The 27,925-nt window shown below is 42.3% G+C and overlaps 1 protein-coding gene across 2 annotated transcripts in view; it reads left to right on the top strand.

The window, feature by feature from the left end:
- The window catches only part of PITPNC1 (phosphatidylinositol transfer protein cytoplasmic 1), a 231,428-nt gene that overhangs the window by 94,340 nt on the left and 109,163 nt on the right, over positions 1-27,925 (top strand). For both annotated transcript variants that reach the window (XM_045525869.1, XM_045525868.1), the window contains exon 2: positions 18,409-18,557. In XM_045525869.1, coding sequence (XP_045381825.1) covers positions 18,409-18,557 — 149 coding nt within the window. The remainder of the gene's footprint in view (positions 1-18,408; positions 18,558-27,925) is intronic.

The following is a 27,925-nucleotide window of genomic DNA, read 5'->3' as shown; positions in this document are numbered from 1 at the left end:
TGAATTGTATACTTAAAAAAGGGTTAAAATGGTAAATTTTACCAGTTAAAATGGTAAATAAATGAAACCTATTCAGTTTGGTTTGACATAGCTCTACTCAGACTTACTTGATGATGGAACCCTCTGGTCAAAAGCAAAAAATGCTTTATGACATATATTTACATCCTTTTAAAGTTAGAGAAAAATACTGGGGAAACATTCCCACATACTTAGGGGCAAGGAGGAGGAATCAAGTTCCTCAACGTATTAACTTACAGAAACATTATTAGAAAGGGTGATTGGGTTTTTATTTAGGGGAATTATGGGTCAGTTGGTCCCTGGGCTGACTTAATCACATTATTTCTATGGAAGAATGCATTTGGAGCTTTGGAAAACGTCAGTCTGAAAAAGGAACTTAGAGAACACAATCCACTCAAATTGGAAACTGATTTGCTTCAACGTCCAAGTACACAATCTGCTCACTTTATGCAGAGGTTTGCGATTTATTTTGGAAAGATGGGAAGTTCCAACTGTTGGGTAACTTTCAGGCTTCTAGTCACAATGGCAGATCTGCGAGTGTTGAAACATTTAAGGCTGAGCACGGAACAGGGTGAATGAAGAGGAAGTGAAATGGGCAGCCTTGGGCCGTGCATTTGTGCCTCCTTCCTCTGCCCTAGGTCCCAGACTAATCTGGTATAAGGTGCTGAAGAGGCTCAGCCCACATGGCAGCTTTAATGTCTTTCACCCACCTGCAGATCTGGGAATCAGAGCCCCACCCAGGCTTCTTTTCCTTGTCACTAATCCCTGCATCCAGAGTTGATGTGCACACTCCTTTCCTTCTCTCCAAAACCTCCTCTCCTAACAGCACTCCTGCCCCTGTGTAGACCCCTGGGCTTTTGCTTTGATTTCCTGCTTCAGGAGCCTGTGTAATGTCTCAAGCCCTGCACAACTCAAGAGACTAACCTTGTGCAGTGCACAACCTGTGTGGCCACCCGTATCAATAAATAATCCCAATTCCCTTCCTTATTCTGTCTGTTGTCCTCCCTAGGAATTGAAATCCTGCCCTGAAATTTCAGCACAGAGTCACCTTTTCCATGCCAGCTTGTAATTTATTCTGCTTGAAAAGTTCGTTATAAAAACTTCAAACTTTATAAAAGTACCATTTCCTCTCTTAGGTAATTGCCATGAACAATTGCCTATATTTCTGTAGGTTTTTCTTTTCTTACTCATATACTAGTACACGTTTGCATTTTAACAAAACTTGTATACTTACTGTTTTGCAGCCTACTTTTTTTCACTGAATTATATATCTGGGACATCTTTCCATTTTGGCAAGTAGAGATCTATTTCATGATTTAATGGCTGTATTGTATTTCATTATTTGGATGTACCATGATTTATCTAACTGGTCCCATTGATGGACAATTGGAGTTTTTTCAGTGTTTCGCTATTGCATATAATGTGGACATGAATAATCTTAGGTATACAAATCTTTGCACAATTGCAAAAGGATTTCCCTAGGATAAATTCCTAGGTAGAGTAGCTAAGTCGAATGGTATAAACACCTTAAATTTTAGTTGACATTGCCAAATCGTCTTCCAAAGGGATTAATTAATCATTTTGCTCTCCCAGTATAGTGTGGAGCCGGGTCTGTTCCCTCCGTCTCACCAATACTGGCTAGCTTTTAAAATCTTTACTAATCTGATAGATGAAAAATGTTTTAGTTTGCATTAAAATTTTTTTTTTTTGAGACAGAGTCTTGCTCTGTTGCCTGGCTAGAGTGAGTGCCGTGGCATCAGCCTAGCTCACAGCAACCTCAAACTCCTGGGCTTAAGCGATCCTACTGCCTCAGCCTCCCGAGTAGCTGGGACTACAGGCATGCGCCACCATGCCCGGCTAATTTTTTCTATATATATTTTTAGTTGTCCAGATAATTTCTTTCTATTTTTTTAGTAGAGACGGGGTCTCGCTCTTGCTCAGGCTGTTCTCGAACTCCTGACCTCAAGCGATCCACCCACCTCGGCCTCCCAGAGTGCTAGGATTACAGGCGTGAGCCACCGGGCCCGGCCTAGTTTGCATTAAAAATTTTTTTTACTGGTCCTTCCATTGCAAAAATCCGGGGTACTGATTACTTGAGGTCAAACACTTTTTATATGTTAATTGGCCATTTGTATTCTCTAAATTCCTGCCTGGGCTTGGACTGAGGGTGCACTTGAATTCCCCATTGCTGTTCTCTGCCTCCTAGGATAGAAAATCTATTCCCTTCTCTCAGACCTGTTCCGCTCTGCCTCAAGGCTCAAGAGTGATGTCCAGCCTTGGACTTGTGGTGGGAAAGACCCAGGTTGACTTCCAGCTGCTCCACAGAGACGTGCAACCTTGGACAATCAACTTGACCCTTCTAGGTCCCAGTTTCTCATTTGAAAACTGCACTTGAAGGAAGCTGGGAAAGTCAGTACTGTTAGGCTCTATCGCACGTTGTCAGGCACTCTGAGCTTCCTTTCAGAGTATTTATGTCGTCTTATCATTTTTTGTTTATATGTCAATTTTCCTTACTAGAATCTAAGCTCCTTGATCACAGGGACTGTACTTTATCCATTTTCATATCTTTGGTGCCCAAGACATAATTGGTGTTCAATGAATATTTTCTATGGCATTTAATTTTTAAGAATTATATTGACTCTTTTACCATAAAAGCTGGAAATACAAAAAAATTAAAATTGTAGTTCACACTCTGAAGGAGTTTGTTATCCAGTTGGGGAGATAAGTTCAATCATTCATTCATTCATTCACTCAGTTATTTAACATGTCCTAAGTATCTAAGCTCTGGTCAGCTTGGCACTGAGATAGGAAGATAAACAATAAAGTCAACATGTATACCCCACTCTCAAGTGGCTTCCAGTTTAGGGAGTCAGGTATAAAATGGGCACAACATAATAGGATAAGTGGAATGATATAGTTTCTAACAATCATTAAAAAGATATGGTAAAAAATAAATAGCTCAAAACAGTAGCAGAACTATCACAAAGCAGTGCATGACTTGGTAGCTGCCAAGTAGAAGTGAAGCTCAGCTTGCCCCTGTGTCACAGGGGTCACTCAGGGGACACTAAGAAGGGTCTACTGAACAAAGATCTTCACAGTGAATCAGTTAGTTATTCATGGTGAAGATCAGGCCAGCAAGGACTCTGAGAAAGCTCACATTGAAAACCTGTTTAACTCTGTTTGACCTAATGTCACCCATAATTATTTGACTGCGGAGCTCTTTCTCTCACTACTTAGCATCCTCTGGAACCATCATTCCTTAAAGTCATTATGGGAAATGCTGGTGTAGATATTATTTGTAGTTAGATAGTTGGTGGCTCTTAACCTTTTTTGGGGACATGGACCTTCTGAGAAATGGATGGTCTGGGAGGATTGTGCACAATTCATGTACTCCTTGAAGCCCACTCAAGACTCCCCCTCCATGGTCAGGGTAAGAAAAGAAGAGAGAAAATCCCAGGCCAGGAATGATTTGCATGGGCCGAGATGAAAGAGGTTGGAAGAAATGGATCTTGTCCAGTGCTGGTCAATTTGACTGTGAGAGAGAGATTGGTGGGTGGGGGGGACCAGGGTGGAGTTGGGGGACACCGACTGGGGAAGGCCCTAAATGCTTACTGTAGAATTAGCAGTTCTTAATAATTGATTGACTACAAATGTCAAGGGAGCTGCCAGGGCTGAAGATGACTCTACCAACAGACACTGGGGTCATAGTAGGATTATTTACAGAAGCAGGAAAGGCACGCAGGTAAGACTTCCACATATCCAAACCTGTGTTATGGTCATGTTGAAATGCCCCAACTTGCCTTTATGAACTAGCGCTGAGTCTCCCAGCTGAACATTCACATTCAGAATTGAATTTGCCATCTAACTGGGCATCCTACCTTGAACAGTTAACAATCAGATTTGTCTGACTTCTAATTTTAGAAGGAACCAGGCTGACCTTCATTCCGCTGTTGCTAACTGGAGGCCCGTTACCTGGGCGACTAGATTTACAATATGTCAGTATGCAAATACCATCTGCCCAAGAGGAGAAAGGAAGCAAGGCCTTCCTCCTCTAGGCTTGTCAGCAGTTCTGGAAATGTCTTCCTCTGGGACAAGGGCGTGCTGAGGAGAAGGAAAACTAGGGAAGGAGCCATGAGATTTTATTTCTAGAGCCTTTTCCCCTTTCTCTTCCCACACGGGAGTTTCTGGTCTGTCTTATGGACAGTTCTTAGTGTATTTCATTTGAGTATAGAAAGGAGCTTAGATTTTACATTTCTTCTGATAGAGTGAGCAAAAGGGAGAGGGTGCATATCACTTCCATGGATCACAAAACACTTAGATTCAGATAATTGGAATAGCATAATGAAGACTTTGACTTTGCAGTTCCTGCCTCCCAAAATGCCATTAGGAATCTAATTTCCAACTGATAAGAGAGAGTGTGCGCTAGGTATGGGGCCAGCTGCCTTTATTGAGTGAGCTCTGAAGAAGGGTGAATAGAAGCGGATATTCCGTCTCATTTTCCTACACTGCAGGTTGACTGAGAAAACTGAAGAGGTTTTTCTCCCACAGAATATATATGTTCAGTTCTTGTCCTGTGTATTGTTTCAGGCTGGGATTTGGAATCACATTTGGAAACATTCAAATCTGAAGGCAGGGATGTTCTGCTGTTCCTTTTCATGAAATAACTGTCACATCAGCTGTCAGCTGCAGGAATCTCTCCCACCCACGCATTTTGTGAGTCCAAATTCAGTGGACTCATTAATTTTAATTTTTACTTTCAAACCTCAAGGACTTCAATGGGTGGGTGTGCTTCCTTTCATAGCTGTGTGTAGGAATTTGTGTAGGAGGAAGACTTTCCAGGAGCAGGACCAAGGACCTCAGGCTTTTGGCTTCTAATTTTGTCCTCCCTGGTGACTTCCCCTGTGACCTCTTCTCTCTTTGCTTTCCTTGGGTCTGCTGTCTCCCACCTCTTTTAAAAGAAAAAACTCTTCCTAGTATCAACCTGAAACTGCTAGCAGCATGCAGGAGTGAGGAAAGTGACTTTATTTGCCGTGTCACTTTCACCCACCTTTCCTTTTATCTGGATGTCGAGCAAGTGGCCAAGGAGATTAATGCCTGTGAGCATCCTGGAGCTAGACTGCCCGGGTTCAAATCCCAGCTCTACTACTTACTGGCTGGGTGACCTTGGGCAAGTTACCTAACCTTTCTATGCATCAGTTTCCTCAAATGTCAAATAAGGATTAAAAACACCTAATTGGGCCAGGCATGGTGGCTTCTTCCTGTAATCCTAGCACTTTGGGAGGCCGAGGCAGGAGGATCGCTTGAGCCCAGGAGTTGTATGTTGCAGTGAGCTATGATGATGCTGCTGCACTCTAGCCTGGGTGACAGAAGAGACTCTGTCTCAAAAAAAAACAAAAAAAAAAAAAAAAAAGAAAGAAAGAAAGAAAAAAAAAGGAGAAAAAAGAAAAGATAAGAAAAAAACACCTCATTGGGTTGTTGTGAGGATTAAGTAAGTATAAATATTTTAGAACTATGCTGAACCTAGAGAAGCCATCACTCCATGTGGCAGCTTTTATAATTACTTCTCTTGTGCATCTGCCAGCGTCCTGGCAAGGTAGTGAAGTTTTGCTGTGAGCAAGTGAGTGTCCAGGGTTTGCTTGCAGGCTGTGACCTCCCCCTTCCTTCTTGCCCAGCTGGTTCATATCCATGCACAAATCAAGCCTCATATTCCATGTTATGTCCCAACTGTACCCTATAGTATGCCATTGTGTTCCTAACCCCTTGCATACTTTCTGTCGATGTGGCATCACTAGCACATTTGGACATGCTGTCTTAGCACATCACGCTAATTGTGGTATGAAATTTACTCTCTTTGCTGTCCTTGCAGAGTAATGAAAAGATGTCACATGACTGAAGAGTCGCCCGTGATCATTGTTGGGTGGATGTTGGGCCCAAGTATATAAGTCAGTGACATGGGCCACCAAAGCCACTCTTGTCCCGTGATTTCCTCTTGGCTTTTGAAGTCACTTGTTTCGCTTTCTTGTTTCTATAGGTAACTTTAAACTATCAAAAGTAAGTATGAGATATTGCAGGTAGGAGTGTAAAATGGTGCAGCTGCTGTGGAAAAATCTGATGGATCCTCAAAAGGTTAAACCCTTGCTACCGTTTGACCTGGTAATTCCACTCCCAAGAGAAATGAAAACATATGTTCACAAAAAGACTCATACGCAAATACTCATAGCAGTATTTTCATAATAGCCACAAGGTAGAACAACCCAAGTGTTCATCAACCGTTGAATGGATAAACAAAATGTAGTATCCCCATACAATGGAATATTATTCGGTAATAAAAAGCAAGTAATGATACAGGCTAAACATGGATGAATCTTCTGTGTTAAATGAAAGAAGTCAGTTACAAAAGGCCGTATATTGTATGATTCCATTTGTTTGAAATGTCCAGGATAGGCACAGCCATGGGGACAGAGAGTAGGTTAGTGGTTAGGGGTTGGGGGGAGGGGAGAATGGGGAGTGACTGCTAGTGGGAATGGGGTTTCCTTTGGGGGTGTGGAAAATGTTCTGGAATTAGAGAGTAGTAATGGTTGTACAACCTTGTGAACATACTAAAAACCACTGAATTGTATACTTAAAAAAAAACTATGAGAAACATCTATATAGTCTACTACAGAATTTAAATTCATTTCTAAGATTACTTTTTCAAGAATAGCTGTCACCTAAAATAGAATATAAAGTGACTTAATTCGTAAGAAAAGCATGAAAAATGCAAATGATCAAGAGTGCCTTTTTCACCCTAAATCTTTGAATATAAATTATATGCATGCGATTCGTAAGTAAATTCTGTAGGACTTTGCTGCCTTCTATACTGTGATTCTATTATTTACTACATTGCTGGTTGAGCCATCAAAATAATACTGAAAGCAACTTCTATAACAGAAATAGAAACACCTTTTCAGGTCATTGATACCACCAGCCACCCCCGGGTCCCCCAAGGTATTAATAATAATTCATAGCTGCCTCTTTGTGATGCCCTTACAAAAAGTGACTTAACTGCAAATGTGTTTGGGCCTTTTTGACATGAAAGGGATTCACCCTGCTCCTGGGCTGTGGTTTCATATGTTTGCAACTGGAACACTTCCAGGGGACACCTTCCAACTGCCTAAGAAATAACCATCATATTTTACCAGTGTTTCATCCAGATTCTACTGATCGACCCTTCTGGTTTAAATAAATAATAGGGTTGTAATCTTTCTCAGGGCTGTCTCAGTACTTATTTGGAAGAAAGGTTTGAAATGCCCAAGCACCACCTAAAATGGGCTTTACAAGAATAAGAGATCCAAGAAAGAACCCAGAATTGACTTTAAAACGTCCCGTAATCCCTTCACACCTGTTAGGATGGCTATTATCCAGAAAATGGAAAACAAGAGTTGGTGAGTGTGTGCAGAAATCCGAACCCTTGCACATTGCTGGTGGGAATATAAAATGATGCCGCCACTGTGGAAAACAGTTTGGGGGGTCCTCAAAAAGTTAAACATAGGATTACCGTATGATTAAGCAATTCCACTTCTATGTGTATGCTGAAAATAATAAAAGCAGGGACTCAGACAGATACTTGTGTACTAATGTTCACAGCAGCGTTATTCACAATAGCCAAAAGGTAGAAGCAACCCAAATGCAGGCGAAGGGATAAACAAAATGTGGTCTGTCCTCACAATGGAATATTATTGAGCCTCAAACAGTAATACAATTCTGATACATGGTACAATATGGATGAACCTTGAACACATTATGCTACACAGAGAAATAAGCAGACACAAAAGGACAAATACTATATGATCCCATTTATATGAGGTATCTAGAGTAGACAAAGTCACAGAGACAGAAAATAGATCAGAGGTTACTGAGGACTGGGAAGAAAAGGGAATTCGTTAATGGGTACAGAGTTTCAGTTTGAAGTGATGTAGAAGATCTGGAAATTGATAGTGGTAATAGTTGAACGACATTATGAATGTACTTAATGCCACTGAATGGCACAGTCAAAAATGGTTAAACTGGTACATTTCATGCTATGTATATTTTACCACAGTAAAAAAAAGAAAGAAAAAAAAATCCTGTGAAGAACAACTCTTCCCTATGTTGTCCAACTATATTCTTTTTTCTCCTATCTCTTTGAAAACATGGTAAATTGTATTTCATCATGGCGTTGCCTGGGGGACTTGTATGCGTCCTCCTGTGGGAGGATGTGCAGATGCTGAAGGACTCCCAGCTGTCCATGCAGGAAGGGGCAGGACCACCATACGGCCTTAGAGGTTCCAGTTGATAGACTCTCTCTCCGGGCCATTAGAATAAGTCCAAGGTGCAGTAGGAGCTCAGAAGATAGTTTTTTTGTTGTTGTTGTTTTGTTTTGTTTTCTGAGATAGGGTCTTGCTCTGTTGCCCAGGCTGGAGTGTAGTGGTGTGATCATAGCTTACTACAGCCTCAAATTCCTGGGCTCAAAGATAATTTTTAAATGTAGCAATTCCTGGAAATGTACCAAATTCACTCTATTTTGCCTGTCTTCATTAAGTATCTCAGGAGAGAAGAAGCTGGCACCCATTTGCTTTCCTCAATTGGTTATCTGCTTCTTTTTACCAAGGAAAGAACATTCTTAAGCTGCTATTGCTTAAGAAAATGGTGCTTTCCTGTAACCAGCCGCACATCCTCTCTGGCTACAAGTAACGCGCCTGTGAAACCTGGGGCTTCTCCTCCGGAGTGGGATGAGGATACTTTCCACACTTCGATCCACAGTCATAACTCTCTCCCAGCATGGCTAGATAGTAACCAGAACCCCAGAACCACTTGCTGTGCCAGCTAGCACTTAAGCAAGCAGAGGAGTCCAGTGACCTTCAAATATTACTGAGATCTTGTTTTTGTAGGCATGAAGTGGCTTGAATAACTCTTTCAAAACATTAAGAACTCCCATTGTTCAAGTGCACAAGAACCAGTAAGTGCTTCTCTACGCATTCTGTTTACCCTCCTGTTCTCAGAAGATCTCAAAGATGCTGAAACCGATTGCTGTCATTCCTGAAAATAGATTTCTGCTTTTAACTGGCACTACAGCTTCCCTTGATGACACCAGCCATTTTCATAAAGGATTCCATGAACAGTTGATAGGTGCAATAGGCTTCACAAATGGGGGCTCCTTTCATTCTAAGTAAGACCCTGCTACCCTGATAGTAAATGCACCTCTCTGCTGGGCACACTTCTGGTTAGGAGGCCAAGGTTACAGAGATGACAAAGGGGTCGGAAGTACATGGCTCAGGATACGTGTCCCCGGAAAACTGTATCTCAATTTTCTCCCTTTTAGTTCTTGTGATTGGCTGCAGGTTTATGTTCTGTAGTAAACACAAGAGACTTGATTGCTTGCTAAAGGTCAGACCTGTCAGCAAACCTCTCCATTTACTTGAGTTGCAATTGGTTTCACATTTCCCAGCAAATCATTTGAGACCTCTAATGAATGCATCAAATTCCTTTAGTCTTCTGTCTTCGAGGCAGACACCCTCAAGAAACCCACCTCTTCACCAGATACCAGGTCCTGTCTGGTTCACAGCTCTGCCTCTAGTGTCTACGGCACCTGGCACACATGAACTGCTTATTGAAGGAATGAACCAGAATGCAGAGGACACATAGAACCAAGATTGTCCCCCCAACTAGTGTATAAAGAAATCCCACATTCTGCCACTAGGGCTGACTACCCCTGAAGCTTTGTGCTGAGTTCTAGCAGTTCCTGTCTTTGCTCTCTAATGGCTATTCATGGCTCCCACTAATGGCTAATTTTCTCCGCTTCTCATTTATAAATACGAGGGCGTGACACCTACTGCTGTAGCCGATGCCTAGAAAGTAGCTTGCAAGTGCTGCATGTTATCATTTTGGCTTTTCATTTTGGGAGGCAAGTGAATTCATGGGGCTGGAATACCACCCCTGAAGGCGAGTGAGTGTTGGAAGAAGCAGCAAAATGTGCTCTCTTTTCATATGCCATGAAGAATATCGTTATTCTCCGGTACTCAGTCAAGCAGATTATTTTCCTAGACGGTGGAGTGCACTTGATTTGCACAGTCTTGCAGCAACCCCAGGGGTGCAGTTGCACTGGCACCAGCACAAAGCATATCCTGGCCCTTCCCTGGGAGTGAAGTTGCTCTATTTCTATTCACTTCAGTCCAAAACTTAGGATGGGTTAAGCATCAGTGTACAATGCTGTTTTATATTAGTTTGTCACTAAAGGGGGATTTTTTGAATTAAATGTTGATAACTCAGCTCCTTCTTAAATCTCTTTATCAGTTTTTTCATTCCCACACTCTGGTATAATGACCCTGGTATTACGTAAACAAGGCACCTCAGAGGGCTGCTTATAAAACTCAGGAGAAAAGATAAATATGTGATGATGCACTGATACCCTGAAATATGAGCTGCAGGTTTGTATTTTCTTTGTGGGATCGGATATTGGTTTTCGTGGTTTATTGACCTGGCAGAGAGACATCTGACGAAAGACCCAGGAACTTTACACCTTTTTTTTTTTTTAATCTTCCTGTCTTCATGGAGAAATCTGCACATTGAATCACAGAGCCTGGAAGACTGAGGGATTAGCCAGTCATGTCCTTACCCGGGGCAGAACCCAGATCAGATCCAGCCATTGGAGGTAAAAATGCACTTTGCCAAAGGAAAAAGGAATTGGGATCTGTCTTGCTGTAGAGTCACTCTCAGGCAGAGCCTTGGGCTGAGGAGCAACTTGAAAGGGAAGACCGTGGACTGTGACAGTCATGTTCAGTAAGGAACGTGTTCTCATTGACATGGGATCAGAATGCATTTTCGTTCAGTTAATTACTCTTTCCCTTCTTTGTCTGCAACAAGGTCTTTGTCTGCAACATGTCACAGTCAGCACCGTGTTGCTTGGAAGTACCAGCAACGTGAATTCTCCAGAATATTCCTATTAAAGATAGCTACGTTTAAGGCACAGCGAGCGAACAACTTCTCTGGCGTGGCAGGAATCAGGGAGTCTCACATGATGTTGTCTCTCTAGGAAGTCATTTTATATTTCCCCTGTCTGCTAGGCTCAATGCCTTCAAATAAGCTTCTAAACCAAAGATCCATCAAATAGAAAGCCTCTGACTCTTTAAAATTTTTTTCATAATCATAAAAAAAAATCACTGTTAAATGGTTACCTTGAGGTATGAGCCACATTCACTGAAAAATGACATGTTCCCAGGCTTTTTAAAAAAAATTGTGATAAAATTTGCCACTTTAACCATTGTTAAATGTATAGTTCAGTGATACTAAGTACATTCGCCTTGTTGCATAACCATCATCACCATCCATCTCCAGAACCTTTTTTAAAAACCCAAACTGAAACTCTATACCCATGAAACAACCCCATTCCCCCCTCTCCCCAGCCCCTGGCAGCTGCCATTCAACTTTCTGTCTCTATGAATCTGACAATTCTAGTCACTGAATAGATATGGAAGTTCTCAAGCTTTTTATAATACTTTTGGGAAGTATTCAATCTGACTACCATCTAATGAAATTTCTACAGAAGGGAAAGATAGTTTTGAGCAGATGGCCAAGTTTCCTTTGGTTTGGCATTGTACACGTGCACAGCAGATGCCTCATTCTCCTATACTTTACAGAACTCTCGCATCACAGGGACCTGAATGAAGCAGATCCACAAGTCCCAGTCAGACACATTGCCAACTAGAAGGAGGACTAGCTAGGGGCAGTTGGTGTACAGTTTTACAATTTACAAAGCGTTTTAATTTATAAGTTTTTTTCTCACTTGATTCTCACCATGCCCTGGGAGATATTTTGTTAGTTCCGTTTTAATGATAACAAACTGTGGCTCAGATAAGTAAATTGTCTGAGGTTACAAGCTAGTCAAAGGCAGAATCAGGACGTTGGTTCCACATTTTCATTTTTAAAACCCTAGTGCTTTCTGCCATAGCACACTGTGAACAATTATCACCTCTCTGGAGGACCAGGTATTAGCCAGTCTCCCAGAAGGGAAGGTTTCTCCAAACGCATTCCTAATTACCAGTGCTTTGGCTCACTAGCTTGGAAACACATGGAAACTCTTGGCTTGGCTCTGATGCCTGACCATCCAGCCTCCGGAATCTTGGGGAAACTTGGCGTGGCACAGTGGCCCCACCCTGAATCCCAGTTGGTCTGGATTGGGATCTAGCCCTGTACTGTCCAGTAGAAATACATTTGAGCCCAAAATGAGAGCCACATATGTGATTTAACACATCAGCCGCCATGTGATTTGTATTTAACTCAGGCTAGTTTTGAGCCTGGAGCCATATGAAGCAAAACCCTGAAGCTGGTTCATGAAAATCTTACTTGTTAATGTTCTTATTGTTATAATTAATATTGACAATTTAAATTCTAAAAACATGGATTGCATTGCATATAACTCATGCACAGAAAACAATAAAAAATAACAAATTAGAAAAGATCATTTTGTTTTAATAAAACACGATGGCCCCAGGAAAACAAATGTTTTTTTCTAGTATGGCAATATGTTAAATTTTCTAATAGCCACATTAAAAAAGAAATTAAAAGGAACAGATGAAGTTAATTTTGAGAATATATTTTAGTTAACCCAGTGTATCCAAAATACTATCATTTCGATCAATATAAAAATTATTCATGAGCTATTTTGCTTTTTGGGGGGTAGTAAGTCTTCAAAATCTAGTGTGCATTTTACACTTACAGCAGCAATCCCAAGTCAGATGCTAAATTTTTGAATTTATTAGATTCAGAAATTTTAATCTTCATTTAGATTTTATAAAATCCCCAGTTGAAAAAGTAGATTCACATACCCAAGGCGTTTCGAACATAGATAAAGGTTTTCTAATAACTGAATCAAGCATCTGTCTTTAAATTTAAATAAATTAAGATGAAAGGAAATTTAAAATTCAGTCCATCCATTGCACAGGCCACATTTTAAATGCTTACTAGCCACCTATAGCAAGTGGCTGCTGCCCTGGGCAGCCCAGGGTGAGGTGGGCAGCTGAGGTTGGCCTAGCCTGGACCTGGCCGTAGAATAGAACAGGATCAGCAAACTTTTTCTGTAAAGGGCGAGATAGTAAATATTTTCAAATTTGGGGCCATATAATCTCTGTTGAAACTATTCAGCTCTGCCATTGTAGCTCGAAAACAGCCACAGAATGAATGAGCATGACTATGTTCCAATAAAACTTTATTTAAAAAACAGGCACCAGCGCACATAGTTTGCCAAGATGAGAAGATCTGTTCCAGTGCCTTAGCTGTTCTGTGGGACTACAGAAAACAGACAGCTCAAGCCTCTGGCTTTCTGAGATGAGGATGTCAAAATCTGGACTCATTGTATCTCTTTCTCTGTGTGTAATTACAATTTTGACACCGCTTGGTGTGAGGCCAGCAGTGGGCCTGAATCCTGCATGGTTTATCCTCCAGACGGTCTCTTCAGTGGGTTGCTTGGGCGTCATGGAGCAATTGCTTCACTGTGCTTTGAGGTCCATGTCGAGAGTAGAGAAGGCTGGAAGAAATGTTTCAAGAAAAGCACCAATAGTGATTTGAATAATGTGGGAAACTCCCCAGAATGCCAAATTATACCACCCTCTGCTCTTTTCTCTATCCAGACAGCCAGATTGAGACAGGTAGGAATCAGATGGAGAAATATGTGACTTCACATTAAGTCCGAGGGACAGGTGTTTTTCTCTGTGCTTATTATTAAGTGGCATCCTTCCATTTTGATGGTAAAGGCCAAAGTAAATATAAATGATGATTCCTGACCTGGGGCCTCGAGGTCCCTAGTCATATCAGGGAAAGTTGGTGATCTTGACTGCAAAGTGGTGGTTTCCACTTTTCACATTATGATGTTTGGAAATGGCGTTGGGACTAACAGAGGAAGAGAGATAGAATGGGAAGGGAGGGTACAGGGATTGGTTGGAAGGAGGATGACACCCAATTGGTTCTTTAGGGTGGGGGTACAAGGGAGGCTGGCCTCACAGGAACTCTGAAGCTCAGAGTTGGGGAAGGGTTAAGTGAAAATCAGTCATAGCTTGGAGTGTCATTGAGCCTAAAACTTTGGGTCCAGTGCTTCTTCAGGTAAGGATGGTAAAAGTATTGTTAGTGCTCAGTTAATAATCCCTTACCACACTCAGAAGTTTTGGCTTGGGGTTGTCTTTTTTGAAATCAAGGTTCAAGGTTGAACCATGTGAAGTCACCTGATGCGGCCTAGTCCTGAGAGTCTGCAAAAGAATAAATGATGGAACTGCTTTGTGTCTCCATGCACATTATGCAACTCTGCCTCGCCTCAAACTTTGCAGCCCTATCAGACGTACAGCTCCGTGTGTGGGAAAGATCTGCATTCCTTGATGTTTTTTTTTTTTTTGACTACAGAGATAATTATTTGGGGTAGTTGTTCTGATGATAGCTCACACAGAGGTTCAGCCTGCAGCACAGAGCTGTCTCTAGTCGTGATTGCCTATAATGATGATTACCCAAACTCTGGAATTATAACAATAGATTTTACCAAGTTAGAGCATAATTGTTCTACCTTTCCTTATGTGAGCACAGATTAAACAACTTTGATCTTTCAATCAGATTTCTGTTACGCATCTCTGAAATAGCAAAATTCAGAGGCAGTAGCTCTCTGCTACCTCCATCTCCCTGCTTTTTTAATCCTAGTGAGGTCTAGATTTGTTAAAGCAGTTCACCTGGTAAAGACATAAGGTCTAAAGTTGGGTGGAGTACAAAGGGTACAGACCTGGGGTGTTCAAATCCCAACTCTGCCATCTAGAAGCTACTTGGCATGGGCAAGCCTTTAACCTCCCTGAGACTCAGTGTCCTCATCTGTCAACACCCACCTGGCTGAATCTTTGTGAAATTAGAAATGAATATAAACCACCTAATCAGTGCCTTGCACTAACAGGCAGTCAATAGAGCAATGCCATGTCCTCAATCATCATCAGTTCCATGATCAATTCTCAGGCTTTGCGAGTTTTAGAACACTTCTGTGTCTTTGGATTTTTCAGCCTTCATTCAATATACAAGTGTGTTTGGATTTGGTGGTCAGGGATGGGGTATTGTCACTAAATTAGGGATGGAGTTTTGCAAGAAATGAGCAAGTATGGAAAAGGGAAAAAAAAACAGGCCACCTAAAGATGGAACACGTAGTACTGAGCAAGTACTGACAAATAAATGCCTTTGCCACGCTCTGCTCCAGGGGTGCACAGCATTTAGTGTGCATTTCAGTAAGATTCCCAGTCTCCCACGGGTCTGAATGTGGAAGGTCTAGACTGACCTGGAATTCAGCATTTTTAGGAGGATCATTGGTGATTTTGAAACTGGTGGTTCAAGGACTGTCAGTCTCTTCCCACTCCCCTAACTGAGAAACAGTTTGCTGCTTGTGTCTGCACGTCAATTTGAGATTTAAAAACAACAACAAAACCACTGCTTCTGGACAGCCCAGCGCCACGGCCACTGCCAGCAGAGGTGGCCTGTTTTTCTTGGGCGGGAAAGAAGTGACAGCCATGTCGGTGTCTGGGCTTGAGTGTCCCTCCACCCCCAGCATCTGTGGGTCACCCCAGACTGGCACTATCGTGGTGAGCTAATGCTGGTGTCTGCCCTGCACTGGCTCATTCAGGAGCCTCTGGAATGATCAATGAGGCCGGGCAGCCAGGCCCTCCACTGGCCGCCGGTGAATCAGCTGCCTGGGCCGTTGTCATCCCCACTAAGCAGGAAGCACTTGAGCTGAGAGCAGCCAAGGCTGACTCGTGGCTGGCTAATGGCTTTTCTGTGTCGTGCGTCAACCTTGATCCTGTAGATTTTTCATACGTGAGTGGGTTGAAGCACCTGAAGACGGTCCGATGGTGGAAATAGCTCTTCTGCCAAATCCCCTACCGAAGCCCTTGGCAGGACTTTGGTTTAGGGTATCTGCCTCTGAAGCAGAATCAACACTTTAAAAAAAATTGAGGTGAAATTCACATAACATAAAATCAACCATTTTGAAGGAAGGGTTCAGAGGCACCTAGGACATTCACAGTGTTGCACAGCTACCACCTCTATCCAAAACACTTTTATCACCCCAAAAGGAAATCCTATAGTGACTGTAGTAGTCTGTATTAGTTTTCTAGGGCTTCTGTGACAACAGACTAGGTGGCTTAAATGATGCAAGTTTATTGCCTCATGGTTCAGGAGGCCAGAAGTTAGAAATCAAAGTGTCAGCAAGGACGGTCCTTTCTGAAGGCTGTGAGGGAGGGATCTGCTCCCAGCCTCAGTCCTTGGGATTCAGATGGGAGTCCCCTCACATCGTCTGCTCTGTGTCTGTCTGTGTCTGTGCCCAAATTGCCCTCTTTTATAAGGACACCAGTCATATTGGATAAGGGCTCATCCCAATGACCTCATTTTAACATAATTACCTTGGTACAGACCCTATCACCAAATAAAGTCATATTTTGAGGTACTGGGGGTTAGGATGTCATCATATGAATTTTGAGGGTTACAGTTCAGCTCTTAATACCCACTAAGGAGTTTCAGTATTGGTACTTCATTCTTTTTTATGGCTGAATAACATTCCATTGTATGTAAACATTTATGTTTTGAACTCCAAGTCCAAAGCAACTGTCAGTGAAATCTGTACCCACTGGGCAGGTGGGTGCCCTGTGACAGGCTCATGTGCCGTCTGCATAAGGCAGAGTGTTGCTCTCACAGGTATAGCACCAATCTCCAATCCATAAGCTTTTTCATCCTGTCTTCCTCCATGAAGGAGTCTTTAGTCTTTATGAGCAAAAGTCAAAGCAGTTATGGACCAGGTCAAGCTTCTGATCCTAAAATTCGTTGTAAAAATTGATTTTATCTTTCAGCTTCCTCTTTCCTCTTTTTGCTCTTATCCCCAGTGCTCCTCCCGCTCCCTCAGCTCTCACGTGCACACACACGCACACTCACATGCACTCTCACATTAAAAGCATTTTAAAAACAGACCATTCTGGAGAGGAACGTGGCACCGACAGGAAGTGCAGCCCTTCAAGAAGACCCAGCCAGCTGGCTTCCATTGTCATGGTGACAGGGCCAGTCCCCCGGGCTGGCTGCAGAGCAGAGCCTGCCAGAGCTTCTTCACACTCCCCTCCCTGCACCTGCCTTAGAATGAAAGAGACACCTTGGGGACATGTGTCCTCTCAGCTGTGGAACTGACTGCACTTTGGACTTGCACATTTCACCTGCTCCCTTAACTTAAAATATGTTTCTCTCTCTCTCACACACAGACAGGGGCCCTGCGTCCCTGCTGGCCTGGGTTCTTTGGGGACTGACCCAGAGTCGTCATTAGCTTGTTGCAAACTCAGGGCCCTTTCTCCCCTCCCAGAGGCCTCGGTGGTAACAATACTGTGTCAGTGTTGGTTCACACTGAATCTGCGGGAGGGACCCCAGCAGGATCACAATGTCCTTCGTCCTGACTCTGAGCAGTGTTGTCCCTCATGCAAAAGTTGTTTTACCATGCCACTCCCCATCAAATTAGTTTTGCCACTTTGAAAGTCCACTGGGGGAAGAAATGCCTACTGGGCCTGAGGTTTTCAGAGAGGCAGGAAGGAGAATGGATTGGCTCAAACATTTTCTGTTCACATTTTATCTTGCTCCATATTATCATTTTAGTGCAAGACATGTGGCTCCTGGGACCTCAGGCTGGAAGGCTCCACACTGTTCATGGAACTGGATGAAAAGGAGTTAAAGATACTGTAGACAGTCCTCAGTGTGGGTCAGGCTTCTGCAACACAGGCTCTTAGCCCTGGCTTTACTCAAGGTTAGAGCCTGGGCATCTGGAGCTGTTAGAAGCTTCCAGGTGATTCTAATGTCCAGCCATGTTTGAACCACTATTCTAGGGGACAGAGGCCTCCAGGAGAGTTGAGCACTTTGAGAGAGGGGATAGAAGAAACAGGTGATATCTAATCCTCTGTGCACAGCAATGCTGTTAATTAGGCAGAAAGCAGGGACAGAAATAACACACCCTGGGCTGTCTTTGGCTGAACCAAACAGGGCTTTAGCTCCATTTAGCCCTGTTGGGCCAGAATGGAGAGGGAGACCCCAGTGTCCCCTTTCCCAAAGCTTGGTCGCTGCCAAATCTTAAAGCCCGCCAGCCACCCCAGTGAGCATTGCCAAGGTGATGCAAAACGTTCACAGGAACATGCTGTTTCTACATTCGACTCACAGCTAGTTCTCTCCCTGGCTCCTGAGGAAAAGTAACATTAGGCCCATGTGGCCACTTTCTCTTCTCAGCAGAAGGTGCTGATGTTATTAGTTGCTCGCCGAGCCATGGTTGGTGGGGTTGGGGGGTGTTGAAGGCAAGCTGTGGCACTGACCTCTGTGTCCCTGTCTCTGTGTGTTTTATAGTACAAAATCGGACAGCTGTACATGATCAGCAAACACAGCCATGAACAGAGCGACCGGGGAGAAGGGGTAGAGGTTGTGCAGAATGAGCCCTTTGAGGACCCTCACCATGGCAACGGGCAGTTCACTGAGAAGCGGGTGTATCTCAACAGGTGAGTCATGGCAGCTGTGTTCCACACAAGACCCCTCCCACTGGACCCCACGGCATGACCAGGTGGAAGCAGTGAGTGTCTTGAATAAAAGGGTCACTTGGAAAGTCACCATGTCCACCCTCTACAACCACCAATCTCATTGCTTCTGAAACCAGAATACCCATCTCCTGCATTCTGCAAAATAGTCTCCAACTGCATTTTCACAAGGAGGAGCTTTCGCTTATCTTTCCCACTCCTTTGGTGACTCATTAAGATGAAATCTAATCTTAAGAATTAAAGGACTTTGTCTTTTCCCTTGGTTTAGTATATAGGCTCTGCCTATACATTGTAGAGAAGTGTTGAGGGTGGCAGTGTGCCTTTGGGTCTTCGCTTAGTAAGATTTCTACTTGCTACTGGGTGACCCACTCAGGTGTCCAAAAAAGGAAATGACAAAATGAACAGTCAGTCACCTGTGACCAAAGTGATGTGTGATGGATAAGGTGGCTTCCATTTCTCAAGTGGACCCATCCTTCCCAAGGTAAAGGTTGTCAGTCTTCTTTTGGAAGGGGAATACCTCCAGGATTACAAAGCAGTACTAATCAAGACTGCTACTTCTGCTTTGCAAAATATATTGTTTAATCTATTATTATTTTCTCATCATTAATGGCATAATTGATTATTAGGGCTTATCTGATCTTCTCCCCACTGTATACCCCCATCCAGTCTATCTTTTTCCATTCAGTCCTTTTCTAAGTCAGAATATTTGTAGTTAGATGCCACATGAAATACATTTTATTGAAATTAACTCTCCAGCAAATGAGTCTTATGTCAGTTTTTCCATGAATATTGTCTCGCCTGCCTGTGGCCTCTCCAATATGCCCATATGTGATAATCCAGAAAGTATTTCCAACACACTGGCTGGCCAGTGCCCCCACTTCATTCAGACCCCTATGACTACTTTGTCAATTCTCAGTGCCTTGGACATGGTCAGACGTCTCTGAGGATAGCCATATTTGGATTTCACTGGTCTCACCCTGACTCCATTCTGGCAGAAGTGGACTATTTCTTCTTGATGAGGGACTTTGAGTCCTGTCATTAGGGTGGATGGAAGTCTCCCAGGCCAGTGTCCTGACAGTGAAGTACTTGGGCTGATTAAACCGATGCCTTTTAATTTGCCCAGAGATGCAGTACCAGGGAATTCCTGAGTCACGATGAAATGCAAATGAGATTGATCCCATTCATCTGTTAGTAGCTGTAAATTCCCAGGGTTTGGAACCAGTTCAGCCTCCAGCCAGCTGTTGGTTTGCAGGAGTAGCTGAGCTGCGGATCTGGCCTGGGTATGGCTTCCTTCCAATGTGCTGCTTTGGCATTCTTAGTGCAGAGGGTGTAAATCAAATATTGAGCAGGTTTCTCCTCAGGGATCACCTCTGCAGAGCAAAGAAAAGTGAGGGAGATGCAGTAAAATAGAAACCCATGGAAAATTCCATTTCTTGGCAAACAATCGCATTCTCCCAAGTTATTGCCTGGGGAATGTTCCCTAGGTACCAAAATCATGAAAAATTTTAGAAACTATAACTTTTGCTAAAACAGAATAGCAAGTGTCCAGCTGTCCCTGTCATGTCTGTTTTATCATATCATATTTCTATGATATTTACTTTAAAGGCGAGTAATGAACATTAGTAAGAGGGAAATTTGTTATAAATAGAAGATGTGGACTTCCAGTAAGGGTAACTAAAAAGATTAATGGGGACCGTCCCCCACTTCCCATGAAAAACACAGGATGAAACAGAACTATATAAAGCTGAGCTCAAAACAAAGACAGGGAAATCCTCAGGGACTAGAACTAAAGAGGCAAATACAAAGTGGAATGGAAAGCAGAACCGCCAATGTTAAGGAAGTTGGGGCACATCAGAGCCACATAGGCCCTGACATCTAGGGGCTGAGCATGCCATACCCAACGGGGACAGGAAGTATGGCCCCAGGCCCACATAAATGGAGAGCTAGAACTGAGAATCAGGCATAAAAATAGTTTTGAACAATTAAGGGTTAAGGGAGGTTACTACTCAGAGACCCACATTGAAAGAACTACTAAAGCATATACTTAAAGAAGAGGAATCTGAGCCCAGGAAGAAGGAGGGAGTATCTAGAACTACTAATAAACAAAGAAATTGGTAAATATCTGCACAAATCTGAATGAGCATAAAATGTTTTAAGAAGACTAATGACTAGTTGGGAGTATATTCATGAAATCTAAATAACAACAATAACACAGAAGATGGGAGGGTGGTAAGTACAGTAAAAAACACTCTAAGGGGCTAATATTATTTGGAAATTGGAGACAGATGTTGATTAATTTTAGATATTTTAGGGCAAATATGCATACATATTCAACATGTAAAATTGACCTCTGAAGGAATAGTAAAACATCAGGTAACTTCCAAGAGAAAACTTGATTAATCCATAGAAAGCAAGGGAATAAAAAGAAAACCCTACAAAAAGCATGATAAAAGAAAACATAAATTTGGTAAAATAAATTGAAATGTCAGATATGTTCCCAGCCACCCTTACAGCTAGGAAGGGCCATGTGACCTAGTTCTGGCCAATGAAACATAAGATTTTCCTCCCTGATAAAAACAGAAATATGTTCAAGGGAGCATGATCTGCTTTTAAGAAAGAGGGAAAGGATGGGGAGTGACTTCTGAGAAGACAATGAAGAGTGCCCAACACTTGAGCTTTAGTTTCAAAACTAAACAATACCAGTACAGAAAGGAAACGTAAAAACCAATCTCAGTTAAGAGCATAGACATGAAAATCCTATATAAAAATTAGCAAATGAAATACTTCAAAGTATAATAATAATAATATACAATTACCTAACCAAATTTATCCCCGAAACTTATTAAATTAACATTTAATAAATCATTCCATGTACTTGTTTACAGTAAAGTCAGGAACAAAATAAGGATCCTTATTATCACCACTTTTTTTTTGAGACAGAGTCTCACTCTGTCACCCTGGCTAGAGTGCAGTGGCGTCATCATAGCTCATGGCAACCTCAAACTCCTGAGCTCAAGTGATCCTCCTGCCTCAGCCTCCTGAGTAACTGGGACTACAGGCGTGCGCCACCACACCCAGCTATTTTTTCTATTTTTAGTAGAGATGGGGTCTCACTCTTGCTCAGGCTGATCTCGAACTCCTGAGCTCAAGCGATCCTCCTGCCTTGGCCTCCCAGAGTGCTAGGATTATAGGCATGAGCCTCCACACACATCAGGTTGGCGAAAGTCAGAAACTCTGATAACACCAGGGGTAGACGAGGATATGGGAAACCAACTCACTTCTACTGTGGGTAAAAAGTGTAAACTGATACCACCTCTTTAGAGAACAATTGAGAACAATTAGAAAAGTTGAAAATAGTTGTACATTCCACCTAACAATTCTTTTTCTAAATAGAACCCTAGAGAAATTCTTGCACCGTGCACAAGGAACCATGTACCAGGAGACTAATTCTAACACTGTATGTAATGGAAAATGAATGGAAACAATCCACATATTTGTGAATAGGAATACCTTATGGTACATTCACATAATGGAAAATTCCATCGTAATTCAACTTAATGAGCCAGATAACAGATATACTTTGATAAATTTCAAAGGCATAATACAGTGTACAATAGGTAAGCTACAAAAAACAAACAAAAATATATGTATACACACATATTAATAGCATGATGCTTTTTATATCAATGTCTAAAATATACATACAATGAATACAGTTATATATATTATTTACAGATAACCACAAATGTAGTAAAAGCATCAAAACATGGACAAGCCACCCTCAGGCTAGTGGTTACTTTTGGGGAGGGAGAGGAATTATAAAGTAAACTGGGTAGAAAAATATAACCTGGTTGCTGTCAAAATTGGGTAGATTAGTGACTGATTGAATAACCTAAAAGGTACAGATGATGATAGTGTCAACAAAGAGAGAAAATTCTAGTGTGACTAAGAAATAATGTAACTTAGTAACGTAATTTAGAAGTCTGAACTTAGCTCTACTGGATTTTTTTAACCAATATCTGGCTAAACATGTAGATATCTTTTCCAAAGTCTTGGGAAACCCATATCTAGGAAGGATGGTAAATTTGAAAGACTAAATGAGGATCCAGGAAAACTTCAGTAGTTTGGAATTATGGGTCATTTTCTATCAAGATGAAATTAAATAGGGGCAGGTATATGGTTCTATCTTTGAATCTAAAAATACCAATTGTATAAGTGTGAGATGAAGGATTTATAACTTTGCATTGGCATATTTGAAAGAAAAACGGTGATTTTGGTTGACAAATCAATATGAAGCAATTATATATATACACACACAAATATACATCATTATTGTGTATGTATATATATGTACATGTAATAGATATGTAGATGCAAACATTATTCTTCAACTACATCAATAAAAGTAAAATAAAATATCTAAAACCATGTACTTGATAATCCTGCCCAATTTTTTCACTAGTCAGAACATACCTGGAATATTTTTGTCTGTTCCTATGTGGGACACTTTTAAATGGATATAGACAAAGTATGTCTAGAGAAAAGGACTAGATACTCAAGTGATAGGAAGAATGACTGAAGATGCAAAGGATGTTTAACCTGGAAAAGCTAGACTCTGGGTGTATCATGGTGCTATTACATGGAGAAGAATCAGATCTACGTATGCTGTAAGACCTTAGCAGGACCAATGGGACCAAGACTAATGGGTAGGAATGCCAGGAGAAAGATTTAGGTGCAAGAAAGAAATTTCCAAGCATGCAAGCCATCTGAGAATGCAATAGGGTGCCTTATAGTAGATTCTACTGTTGCTGGAGATCGTCCAGTGTGAGTGGGACCCTACTCATCAGGGTGTCCTCGGGCAGATTCAAACATCAAATAGGTGGTTGAACATACTGGGTGGTTGGGTCAGGTGGGCAACCTAACCTGGAAGATCCTTTCAACCATAATTTTCTGTACTCAAACTATGTATCAGACATTATCCTGATTCTCCTCCAGTGAGGCAGAGAGAAAAGAGGTCCTTTTACACAAGTTTAAACTAGGTCTGTCATTTCCTAATTTAAAAGGCTCTGGGCATATTTGGTAGAGTATGGGCACATATTTTAGAACAAAGATGATTATCATTTGGCAAGAGAGAAAGGAAAAAATTGGCATGACATAACAATGAATTAATAAGATGAATTCTCATAATCAAAAAGAAAACCAAACCCATTACTTAGTAGTCACAACCTAGAGCCACCAACGAGTCATGTGAATGCCATATTGGTGAGGCTGCTTCATCATTTGTAATTCATTAAATGAGTATTTATGGAAATCTACGATATGCAACAAATCGTGCAGGTATTGGAGGGAATGCCTGAAGACATGGCCATAGTCCTTGCCTTCTAATCAAGGTAGGGTCCAAGGCCAGTTGGTTCCAGCATTTATGAGTCCCTCTGCCCATCTTGTGAGTGTCCACAGGCAATGGTTTCCTGAGAGATGAACAGTCAGTAACTAAGGTGTTCCCAGTGCCTGTTTAGTGCTTTACACAGAGTAATATTGTTGACCTGTGGACCTGGATTCATGAGCTGGCAGAGTAAGTGGATTCTGTCCCTTACATCCATCTGTATGGGAAGCTAAATCACATTCAGGAACTGCCTCATTGATTGATGACCCAAAGTAATTATTAGAGGCACTGGAAATATTCAGAGCCTGTGTAATCAGGGCCTACTCTCCAGTTAATGTGGAAATCAGAAAATTGTTCAAAAGGGAGTTGGATTCAACAATGATTATTATCACCAAGCAAAGAGAAACATCCATCTGTCAACGATCGGTCCACTTTGGCTGGTGTGTAAGTTGTCCGTTGGGGCTGAGTGGGAGACAAGCCAAAAAGGAGGTGTGAGGCTCTCTCAGTCAAGAGTCTCGGTTGCCAGCAGAAGAAAATGAGTCTGTCTCAAGCAGAAAGGACACTTTGTGGAAAGATGGTGGCGGCCCACAGAATTATCTGGAGGCTTAAGAAGGAGCAGGAATCAAGGCAGCTGCAGAGGGCAAGAACCCAGTGATTACAACCATCTTTAAACAGGACCAGATGGCTTCTTCATTCTGCCCTTACTGACCAACACCTCCACTGCCTCCAGCCATCAGCAGCACAGCTGCCCTGGGTGCATCTAAATTGTCCCTTTTTTCTTCCCATCACTTGTTCCAAAGTCTCAAACATAAGTATCCCATTGGGTTCCCAGACCAGTGAGTGGGGAGAGGAACTGCCACACTGTTTTCCAAAGTGGCTGCACTATTTTACATTCCCACTAAGAACACATGAGGGGCTGGGCGTGGTGGCTCATGCCTGTAATCCTAGCACTCTGGGAGGCCGAGGCGGGTGGATCGCTCGAGGTCAGGAGTTTGAGACCAGCCTGAGCAAGAGTGAGACCCCGTCTCTACTAAAAATAGAAAGAAATTATCTGGCCAACTAAAAAAAAAAAAAAAAAAAAATATATATATATATATATATATATATATATATATATATATATATATATATATATATATAGAAAAAATTAGCCGGGCATGGTGGCGCATGCCTGTAGTCCCAGCTACTTGGGAGGCTGAGGCAGGAGGATCGCTTAAGCCCAGGAGTTTGAGGTTGCTGTGAGCTAGGCTGATGCCACGGCACTCACTCTATCCCGGGCAACAGAGCAAGACTGTGTCTCAAAAAAAAAAAAAAAAAAGAACGCATGAGGTTTCCAATTTCTCTGCATAATCACCGACACTTACTATCATCTGTCTTTTGATTATAGTCATCCTGCTGGGTGTGAAGTGGTATCTCGATTTGCATTTCTCTAATGACTAACGATGTTGAGCATCTCTTCATGTGTTCATTGGCCATTTGCATTTCTTCTTTGGAGAAATGTCTATTCCTTTGCCAGTTTTTTAATTGGTTCTAGTGTCCTTTTAAAATGCCATTCATCCTTTTAGTACTTGCCTCTCATTTCCAGGGATCATGGAGTCGCTCCATCCTCTGGCCTTTCCTGCAGCACCTGATGCACTGTTGGGTGCACAGTACATTTTGGTGGTTGCCTAATACATTTGGTGTATTAGTACTAATGCATTAGTACATTTACATTAGAACGAATGCAATAGTACATTTGGTGGTTGTGCTTGGGACTTTGATCTAGTGCAGTTAACCAAATAAGTGATATTTCTTGGCTTGTCTTCAAAAATCCTTGTTTCAGCTGGGTGGGCTTTTCTTTTGTCACCTTTTATTTTCGCTCTCCAATCCCTTCCCACTGCAGCCCAGGAAGGGAGGGAATGGGGTGAGGGCAGGAGGGGCCTTGGAGAAAAGATGGAGGCTATTTTTAGGTTTGTTTTTCAGCCATGAAGTGTCGTGTTCTTCACCACCCCGGCTGCTGGATTAATTAGGCTGTGCTGGCAGCTGCCAGTCAGGGAGGGTTGCCAGCTTCTAACGGTGATCCCACCTAATGCCTGCATCAATTTGCACGGAGAGAACATTTTCCCTGCTAGGTGGCCCTGGTCTTCCATAGTAATCTCTCCTGGCCTCTGGTGGCTTTGGGTAGGAGAGGGTGAAGCTTCCGTAAGTCATGAACCCTTTTCAACTGGGCATGCAAAGCCACCAGCTGGTCCCTTTACCTAACAGCTCGTTGGTAGGACCTTGTTGCCATGGCATGGGTCTCTCTCTCCCATTTCCTCTTCCGATCATCCCAGCTCTCCCAAATCTGCTGGGCAAATAGATCCATTTCCCAGATCTTCCCCACAGTAAGCTCAAAGCCTGGAACTTAAGTGGCTTTGGGAGAGCTCACTCCCCAGGCAACAGGGAACAGAGAAGGTGTCAGAGCCATAGATTCTCACCTAACAGCTTATTTCCATGCTATTTTCAAAAAATCTTCCTGGTCATTATCAACTTCTGAATATATAGAGACAATCTTCATTCCAAAAATATTTTTTTAGCACCTGCTGTATGCCAGGCACTGTTCTAGGTGCTGGGGATGCAACAGAACAAAGATCCCCACCCTGGCGGGATTTGCATTCCAGTCAGGAATGACAGACAATGCACAATTGCCATAATAGGTAAAAACGTTATGTATTTTAGAATATATAATTTTACATAGTCTATATAATTATTTATAGTATAGGTTACATTATTTATGTATAGGGAGAATATGCATATATATTTTAGAAAGCAATAAGTGCTATGGGAGATAATAGAGCAAGTGAGGTGCTTCCTCCTCACACACTTGTCAGTCTGTGCTATTCCCTTCTGTCCCCATCTCAATATGCAAGGACATGCCAGGGGCTCTCGTGCTACCAGGCCCACCCTGCCATCTGCTCCCTCAACTACACCCATAGGAAATCCTAGAAATGGGATGTTTAGGCCTGTTTGGGATCTTAGAGAACATCCAGCTGAGTGGTTTTCCACCTTGGTCCTGCCTCACTGCTGAGGGATGATGTGGACACGTGTGACCACCTCGCCAAGGGCTTCCCAGCATGCTGGCCACATTACCCTGCTGCTGTCCAAGCAGAGCCTTCCAAGAACCTGCAGGAACCAGGCCCTTTTTCCCAGAATCCTGACACAAACTGTCTTTTTAAGTAGGGAGATGGGTGGCGGGGTCCGGGTGTCAAGTTCAAGGAACTCGATTTCTGGACTGTCCCTGTGGGTGAAGCCCTGGTGACCCAGCCTCCCACTGGTGACAGCTCTGGTCCAGACACTGCTCACCTCTTTACTGCCATGCAAACAATTACATTAAGAGTACATCTAAAAGACAAGCCAAAACAACCATTTAGAAGAGTAAATGAATCAGAGTAGCTGGAGAAGAAATTTAAAGACCTCAGTACAGAGAACTAGATGGGAGCAATTGATTATTATCAAACATTTGTCAAATGCCAGCTTTCAGCGCGAAGACTAAACAAGGGGTCAGAATATTCTTCATGGGCTATTTTGTGGGAAATGAGGATATGAAAGTTGTGGAGTCCTATTTAAAATGAGCTGCAGTTATTTGAGCATAATGTCAGTACAGAAAGTGGCAGGTTTTAGGTACGCTGTTTAGGAGAAAATCCTAGGAATGTCTTTTCTACTGGTGAAGGTTTAAAGTCCAAGATTTCCAGTTATGACCGTCATAATTCTGACCCCTGTTGAGAAGATGAAATTAGACTCCATTTCGACCACATTTGGCCTAATGATATTCAAAACCTCCTGGAGCAAATCCCAAATGAGCATAAATTACAATGTGAGATTAGATACCAGGGGGAATTTTGTGATAATCTGGATTGTAAAGTGCCAGAAGGACGGTTCTAATGGAAGGATGGTTTAGATTTTGGTTCCAGAAGCTCTTTATGAAGTTGAT

The sequence above is a fragment of the Lemur catta genome, chromosome 15 (assembly GCF_020740605.2).
Source record: "Lemur catta isolate mLemCat1 chromosome 15, mLemCat1.pri, whole genome shotgun sequence".
NCBI lineage: Eukaryota > Metazoa > Chordata > Mammalia > Primates > Lemuridae > Lemur > Lemur catta.
The sequence above is the reverse complement of the archived record's forward strand: the minus strand, read 5'-3'. Positions and strand labels throughout refer to the sequence as shown.